General features: G+C 45.2%; 1 protein-coding gene across 1 annotated transcript; it reads right to left on the minus strand.

Moving 5' to 3' along the window:
• Positions 1 to 251: 251 nt before the first annotated feature.
• On the minus strand, positions 252 to 8,810 carry LOC310963000 (uncharacterized protein). The gene is made up of 7 exons (XM_083935629.1): positions 8,711 to 8,810; positions 6,731 to 6,933; positions 5,904 to 6,005; positions 5,722 to 5,817; positions 5,483 to 5,593; positions 3,114 to 3,237; positions 252 to 2,923 (listed from the first exon to the last, which is right to left on the minus strand). Exons 1-7 carry the CDS (start codon positions 8,736 to 8,738, stop codon positions 330 to 332), a joined length of 3,258 nt encoding a protein of 1,085 aa, XP_083791755.1. The 5' UTR covers positions 8,739 to 8,810; the 3' UTR covers positions 252 to 329.
• Positions 8,811 to 9,146: the final 336 nt, after the last annotated feature.

Below are 9,146 nucleotides of genomic sequence, written 5' to 3' on the forward strand. Positions count from 1 at the left end.
CCCGGATAAGAGGCTGAAGATGAGATGAGATGAGTTAAATAAATACGGTCAATTATTTGTTTGATTGTCTGTGACTCAACCGAGCACTGTTTGAAATAAAAATGAAAGCAGCAAAAATTACATTCAAGATAAATTTATTTTTTAGAAAAGTCATGTAAGCAGAAATAATCAGCTTTCAATATAGACATGCCTCATCAGTAAGCTTCAACAGGAAGTGACAACTTAAATACAGAAGAGCAAATTAAGAATCGAGTGCTTTTGGTGACGATGATCCCGGCTCAGAATGCATATTTACACATAGAAATAAAATTAACCTTCATGAAACAGTTCTATTGAAACTCTATCCTCACTTCGTCAGTAAACGATGATTCCACTTTAATGTTGTGACTAAGCGAGTGTTCCCAGAGAGACTTTTTATGGAGGAACGCTAACCCGCACTCCTCGCACACGTAGCTCTTTGGCTTCCCGGCGTGAGTCCGCCTGTGTTTCTTCATGTGATAAGACAACCTGAACCCTTTGTCACATACGTCGCATTTAAACGGCTTCTCCCCCGTGTGGATGCGCATGTGCGACTTTAGATATCCCGACTGTATGAAGGCTTTCCCGCAAACCTCACACTTGTACGGCCGCTCCCCGGTGTGGTAGCGGTTGTGGAGCCTGAGCTCGTTGGCTGTCAGGAAGGTCTTACCGCACACCGTGCACTGGTGCGGCCTCTCGCCCGTGTGGATGAGCTCGTGCCTCTTCAGGGACGTCTCCTTCATGAACTGCTTCCCGCAGCTGACGCAGGGGTACCTGACGCCGATGTGGATTTGTTCGACGTGATTCGTCAGCTGCAGCTTCGTGCGGTACGCCATGTCGCACTGCGTGCAGGCCCAGGGCTTCTCCTCGGAATGGGTGCCCATGTGCACTGTGAGCTCCGACGCCGAGCGGTAACACTTTCCACACTGCCAGCACAGGAAGGGTTTTTCCCCGGTGTGTTTCCTCTGATGAACCGTGAGACAGTTGGAGGACCTGAACTTCTCTGGACACATGCTGCAGATGTACGGGAACTCTCCTTTGTGGATTCTCTGGTGGATGGCGAGGTAGGACAGCTGGATGAAGGTTTTGTCGCACTGTGTGCAAGGATAGGGTCCTGTGAACTCGTGCTGCTTCTCGTAGTGTTCCCTCAAACGCCTCAGCAACGTAAAAGTCTTGTCGCACATCGTGCACGACATCGGCCTGTGCATGAGCTTGTGCCTCTCAAACGCAGGCTCGTTGGCCAGGATCTTCCCGCACTCCTTGCAGTAGAACGGGTCGTGAATCCTCTGGTGCACCTTGAGCATCGTCATGCTCTTGAACTCTTTCCCGCAGTCGTCGCACCTCATGATTTCGCTCACTTCCACTTTGCAAACGTTCTCTTGGTGCTCCTTCAGAGCAGACGGGTACTCAAAGTGTTTGCCGCAGTTTGAGCACCATACGGGGATTTTCAGAGGCGCCCCCTGCTGCGTGTCAGTGCTGGGTAGACTGCTGTGGCTGGGCCCTGCCCTCTGCTCCTTTTTCCACGAGAACCGGTTGACTTTTTTGTGACAGATGGCATAAATCTGGTGCCTTTTCAGGCCGTGCATGTGTTTAAACCGCTTTTTGCAGTGGACGCAATGATAAGGACGGTCCTCTGTGTGACACTGTATGTGCCTGTTGAGCGTTTTGACGCTGTCGAACACTCTTGAACAGACGGGACATACTTTAGGGGCTTTCTTCTTGACTTTTTGCACGGACGCAGATGGAGACTCCTCAGAAGTGTCGGCAGGTGCATCTGGATTATTCTCTTTTTTATCAAGGTTACCGACGTCGGCTTCAGCCAAAATCTCCTCCACCGTCTTGCTCTGCTCCTCTCTGATCCCCTCGTGGCCGTGAATGATCTGATGCTTCTTCAACGTGTCCTTGTACTTGAAGCCCTTCTCACAAGTGATGCAAATAAAAGGACGCTCCTCCGAGTGAGATCGCAAATGCTTTGCGATGTCGGCGGTGCAAGGTACGACCCTGCTGCAGATGGGACACACTTTGCCCTCCGCGGACCCTGGCGGTTGCTGTGGACTTGAGCGATGCGTCTCTCTCTTCTTTGGCTTTTTCAGCTCTCTGCTCTTACAGATCTCCTGCTGGTGTCTCTTTAACACGTAGGGGTTCTTGAATTTCTTCTCACAAAAACAACAGTTAAACGGGCGGTCCTCCGAGTGGGACCTCATGTGCCGCTCCATGTCGACTCGACGGCCAAAGTACTTCCCACACAGAGCGCAGTTTTTGTTCTCTGACATCTCAGAAGTGCTGGGATCTCCCGCGTCCTCCTCTTTAGTGTTGTTATCGATCCCTTCCTTTTCATGAACACGCATGTTGTGCCGGTTCATGTCGTAATGGTCCCTGAATCGCTTGTCACAGTTGGCGCACTTGTACTTGAATTCCCGATTGGCAGAATGGGTTTCCTGGTGTCGCCTCATGGCCGCCGCCCGCAGGAAGATCTTGTTGCACACAGGACACGTCTTGTTATTGGGGTATTTCTTTCTTTGCCTCTTGGCGGTCTCTGAGTCTTTTTCTTTCAAAGCTTTTCTCTTCACCTGGAGCCTCTTGCTTTGTTTCAGCGGTTGAAAAGCCGCCGGCTTCAGGGCGTCACCCGCATCCTCAGCTTCCTCCTCGTTTATTTCATTTTCTTCTTCTTCTTCTTCCTCTTCATTATCAGGCTCGACCAAACCTGACGGCGGTTCGATCTGTATGTAGTCCAACAGCGTCACAGTTTCACCCTCCACCTGGACGGTCATACAGCCCTGCATCTGCTCTGACGGAGGCTGTAACTGAATGTGCTCTGCGTCTATTACAACCTTCTCCAGTTGAGGGAGGGACAGCGAAGAGAGGATGCAGTTACCAAAGGAAGAAGGAATAGCCTGAGTTTCATCTGTGGGGGGGGAGGAAGAACACCATTAGCTTTGTCAGTAGCGGCTATAAAGAAAACTAAAACCAGACAAATTTTATAAAAACCAATGATTCATCATTCATACACACAGCGGTACTGATATTAAAGTTGTCTCTGTAATCTTAGAAAAGTAGGTTTGAAATACTGTAAATGCAGCCCAGATGTGACTCACCGCATAAATCGAAATGCCCAAGTGTTGTGTGGTACTGGAGCACAGTTTTCAGGTGCTGTGGATCAGGGACAGAGTGCACACACTCCTCCAGGGCAGATGGGACAGCACTGAGCATGGATGCAGTCTAAAGAAGAGGCACAAGATAAAAAAACGGAAATGAAGACACAGACTAAACACACTTCTATGTTTAACTTGAATGTTTTAAGTCGGGCTTCGGCAGAAATGCAGTTAATTTGCATGTGAGCGTAGTAAACGTATTGTATCGCGGGCATTCACGTCGATGTACCGATCCGATACCAGGTAGTTTATCATCAATTTATTAACTTTTTTATTTTCTGTATGTATTTGTTGATGTTTTAGAAAGGGTGTAACCTGAGCCGGGTCATACAGCAATGATAGCCACGTCCCATCCATACAAGAGTACGGCAGATCTAGAAAATTTTACATGGGGTGACAAAGCTGTGGCAAGAGATCTTGGCAGGGTGGCATGGGAGAACGGTACGCAGCGATCCCCCTATGTAAATGGATTTGAAAGTATTTCCTGTTTCATCACGCCCTACCACACTAAAGCCTTCTTAACGTGCAACAGAAACAAGCCCAATTTATACCGAAGAATAAAAACACAGCCTACCATGTGGTCCAGGGGGAACTGCAGTTCTACCCTCTTCCATCTTCATCTGCCTCCTACTGTCACTCCCTGCCTCTGTCCCTCTCTCTGAATCTGGAGCCTCCTCTGCGTCTCCCACACTCAATTCTTCTTCTTCCTCTTCTCCTTCACCTTCTGTGGCCTCCTCCTGCTCTGACCCTGCTGGTCTCTAAATTGTACTGCCCTCTCCTTCTTCATTTCCCTCCTCTTCCTCCTGTGCTCGTCTCTAGCAAAAATGTATCCCCACTTTTTAGCTTTCCTTTTCATTTTTATGCTGCAGCTACTCTGGCCTGCAAGAGTCAAGACGTGAAAAGCTCTGGTTATCCTTGTATTAGCTAATACGTATTTGAAGTAATGTAAAATCATTCATTCATCTTCAACCGCTTGTCCCTGTCGGGGTTGCATGGGGGCTGGGGCCGATCCCAGCGGACATCAGGCGTGAGGCGGGGTACACCCTGGACAGGACGCCAGTCTATCACAGGACACATAGAGACGAACAGAGACAGACAACCATTCACACCTACGGGTGATTTAGAGTCATCAATGAACCGAACACCTGCATGTCTTTGGACTGTGGGAGGAAACCGGAGAACCCGGAAAAAACCCATGAAGACACGGGGAGAACATGCAAACTCCACACAGAAAGAACCCAGCCGGGATTCAAACCAGAAACCCTCTCGCTGTGAGGCGACAGTGCTAACCACCACATTAAATCACACATACACAACAGTTATAATTAGATTAGTTAACGTTGTATTTGTAATTTTTCCCTGTTTGACTGTAAAGGATGTAACCTGGTTTAATTGGTGCAGCCTCGTTGCTGTGGTGTGTGAGAGTAAGTGATTTTACAGTAATAATTAACTAATCTAATCAAAATGATCGATCCCCTCGCAACCAAACCGGTTTTTGAATATAGTGTATGAAGCGGTTCTTTTCTTTACTAAAACCAAAACTAATCAAAGGGCAAAATGCTCTTTCAAATCACAAGCGAGCGATTTCACTTTTGTTTCAATACTTAAAGAAGCTTGTGGACATATTAGGGGTTTGTTTTACAAGTTTAGTTTTAAGAACACAAATGTTAGAGAGGCACGGCTCTTCCCTTGCCCCCTGTAGATCTGACCCTGCATACAGGGTCCGTAGTATGGAGCTGTTGAAATTATGTTTTTTTTAATGCGCTGGTATCGGAATTGGTAATGGAAAAAATATATATTTGAACATCTTAATCTGGTCTTTACTCCGTTGAACAAAACAAACAACAGCCCAACCTGTGAAGCTTTTACACTTCTTTCTTCGGTGAGACACATTTCTATCGACAGGCGAGCGGTAAAAAGTATGTTTTATAAATACTCAGATTTGTTCAAACAACAGTGAACAGGTATGTAGGAAATAGTTCTTTAAAAGGTCGTTACATCACAACTTGGAGCAGATTGTAGTTATTTTAAACAAATATTGATAGTGAAACATGAAAATGATGTAAACAGAAGGTATGATTCAGTGAAATGCACCGTGGACTAAAACCTGAGCCCTGTATTTGTTTATATTTTGACAGAATGGCACCCTTACAAGTATGCTAAGTGAACCATTAGCAGTTACTGTGTGCTTTGTACGCCTGGATGTACGCACAACTACAACTGGATCACATTGATACTGAAAAGAATTTATAAACGTGATGATTCTCAGGCAAGTTGTGGAGTAAGAAACTGCCTCTTTTACGTTCCCATACCTGCTGAATGTCCGGTACTGGAAGAAGCTTCTCCAGTCTGGACAGGAAATCCAGCATCAGCACCTGCAGAGCGCTGTCATAATCAGGCCCAAAATCTGTAGGGAAAACATCCTGGAACAAATCCGCACAGTTTAATGCTCAAGTACACCACAACCACTGTATAGTATATGTTCTGCCAAGCCCACACACACCAAGAGTTGACGTAACGCATACATTCAAAGACACGAATAGTGACAAACCTGGAAAAACTTCTCCTTCTCTACAGTGTCTTTCAGCAGCAGTTCAACTTGATCGACAAAGTTGGATTCTGGAAACTGGACTTCTGCGAAACACGGCTGCAACCACAAACACGCGCGGATGAAATTTAAATAGAAAACACGACAACGATGGGGACTTAAACATCACATTTAAAGACGCTAACCTGTGCTGCCCAGGTGGATATGAGGGCCTTGATCCGCTGCAGGTGCATCTCGATGGTTTCTCTGTCTCTTATCTGCTCGGCCCGACACAATTCGAGAACCACCTGCAAACAAATGGGGTCACCTCGGGGTAAATACATCTGACAGCGCCTGGAAATGTTATTCATTGACGGTACGCGCAAAGATTCAGCGCGCGGACATACATACATTCATTCATTCATTCATTCATTCATCCTCAACCGCTTATCCCGGGGTCGGGGTCGCGCGGGGGGGGGGGGCTGGAGCCGATCCCAGCTGACATCGGGCGTGAGGCGGGGTCCACCCTGGACAGGACACCAGTCTATCGCAGGGCACATAGAGACGAACGAAGACAGACAACCATTCACACCTACGGGCTAAGGGCAATTTTTAGAGTCATCAATTAACCTAACACGTGCATGTCTTTGGACTGTTGGAGGAAACCGGAGAACCCGGAGAAAACCCACGCAGACTCGGGGAGAACACGCAAACTCCACACAGAAGGGCCCAGGCCGGGATACGAACCTGGAACCTTCTCGCTGTGAGGCGACAGTGCTGACCACGGACATGTACATCTTTAATAACTCTCTCAAGATAAGACAGAGGCCTCACAAGTGGTGCTGACATTTTCTGCATAGAACAAATATTAAATTTGCTCATCAACTGCACCTTTAGTCTCTGTCTAGAACACACAACAACACGTTTTCTGACTTGTTCTGACAGCTAAACGGCTTTTGTTATTTTAGGTTTACTTACGTAAAGCATCAAATGTCTTTGCTCACGACTCAACAACAATATCCTAAAGTCTCACCCGCGCTCTGAGTCCCAGGAGGAGCTGAGCTTTCTGATCCGCATTCAAAAGGTCAGGTACGATTTCGGAAACGGTGCTGACGAACTCCTCCACCGTGCCGTAGTCCTGCACGCTTCCCCTCTGGACGACCTGCCACATGGCCGCGGACACCAGGCGCAGAGGAGGGATGAAGAGGCGGAGAGACGGCAGCAGGAGAGGCAAATCTGGACATGATTTTACAGAATATGAATTTATATGACCACATTGTGACCAAATCTAATAGCAGCGTTAGAAACAGCAGCAAAAGCAACAAAATAGCAGCGTAGTGAAAAGTGATAGTTGTGAAAATAACTTGGAGATGCACATTTACAAATGTACAGATGTCAAATGTCATGAATATTAAGAAATAATAGATGTTAAATCTGTTTATAAATTATGTCTGTGTATATTTTACAGGACCTCTTTTGATATTTGGAATGAATTACAAACAAATAGGAATTAATGAGTATATATATTTTTTTATCAATAGTAAAATACTATTATTAGGTATTTGTCTTACTACATGTTTCAGTAAAGAGTTTGTAAGCATCTCATAGTCCAGTGTGTGTAGTCTTTAGTGTCGGAGGTTGATTCATCAAACTAATTACACAATTTGTTTAGGAAACACTGAATACCTGGAAAAAAATCAACTTTTAATCAACAAATGTGACTAAAAGCAGGTTAAATAGTCCTTTATGGTAACAAATTGAATATATTTTGGTATTGGACTGTTTGTTGAACAAAACAAGCAATTTGCAATTTTTGATCCATAATGAAAATAACTGTTAGCTTTTGCCCTTCTTCAAGTGTCAGTAAAGTAAAGTACACACTGCAGATTACATAGGACAGATAGATAGATATACTTTATTGATCCAAAGCAGGGAAATTGCAGCGTGGCAGCAGCATTACACACGGTAACAACACACAGACACATCAAAACAGTCAAATAAAAAAAAAGTAATATAAAATATGTATACATAAGGGATCTTATTCTAGTGCAAAGTAGACCTATAGTAATAAATAGTGTCGTCAACTGATTACGTAAAAACCTATAAGGTGCTGTGAACAGATTATGTAATAACATATAAGGTGCTTGGAGACTGTGTTGTTATGAACAGAGTTTAAGCTGTTATTGTACAGTGATGATTGACAGCTTGATTATACTTTGGCTACAGCCCTTAAATCAAGGCATTGTTACTATGCTGGAACCTACATGACCCCAGGTTTAATGCAAGGTAATTGTTTTATATGGTAAATCAAAATAAACACATTTATCTAGGAATTAAATCATTCAATTTAAATATATAAACTGGGATCATAAAATCAAAAAATTCCCATTATATTTTCAAACATCTAGCACCAACATATTTCACATATTTATGTATATATATTAATATTCACATTGGTCTGTGGCCCCTGCACACACCAAGCCCCTGGTTGCCTTCACGGACTGTTAACTGTGTCGTAATTATGACTCACAACACATGACCACCACAACAAAAGTGGTAAATCTGGCTGGGGAAGTCGTGCCTTTCTATTTCACACGAGTTGCTGGCACTGTAAGCATTAATGTAAATGTCATATTGCTTTTTTGGAGGGGTGTTTTATTTAAGAAAATTAGTTGCTGTGTGTTTTTAATTTTAATACGTTAGCTGACTTGTGTTTTTAGCCGCAAGCTAACTAGCTTTGCAGTTTTACTTGAAGTCCCCGAAGGCAGCATCTGTCAACCGTTAAACTGCTAGTTTTCAGTTGCTAAGTAACACTAAGCTATTCCAACGGTTAGTCTAACTGACGCTTCCTCCCGTAGCTACTAACGTTACAAGAGGCGCTACGGTTGCACAAAAAAGCGCCACCGCCATCTCAGAGCGGGGTACGCCATGTTCAAAATCGGACGCACACAATCCAATAGTAAACCCGATAACTCGCCACGGGTGACACATGTTGAAATTATAACGGGCTTACCGTTTTCAGCGCGACACGGGCTCTCCATTTTACGTGTAAAAAATGCTCGGTGCGGTACGCGAAGGAACCAGGGGTTGTTGTTAGTCGACGTCCGCCCGACCCTGCGGTGCAAAGCTGGCGGGGAGGAGACTAATGGTCGGCTCGGTGTGCTGCTCGGAGTGCGCATGCGCGGTCTCTAACATACGTTTCACCGGTTTCCCTCAGTTGCAGCGGTTTAATGCGGGTTCGTGTCCACTCGTGCGACCTGCTCACACATGTGTAATGTTAACTTTAGTTAATTAAAAAGACATTGTGGAATAATTTGACCAACTTTGGGGGTTTTCTGCAACGGAAACATGTTGCCCTTCTTCGCCTGAGGAATGTCAGAGTCACATTAATGTGTTGTAGGAGATTACCGCCACCTAGAGGCCGTTTGGGGAAACGCGCCCAAAACATT

The sequence above is a fragment of the Echiichthys vipera genome, assembly GCF_963691815.1.
Source record: "Echiichthys vipera genome assembly, chromosome: 20".
Taxonomy (NCBI): Eukaryota; Metazoa; Chordata; class Actinopteri; order Perciformes; family Trachinidae; genus Echiichthys; species Echiichthys vipera.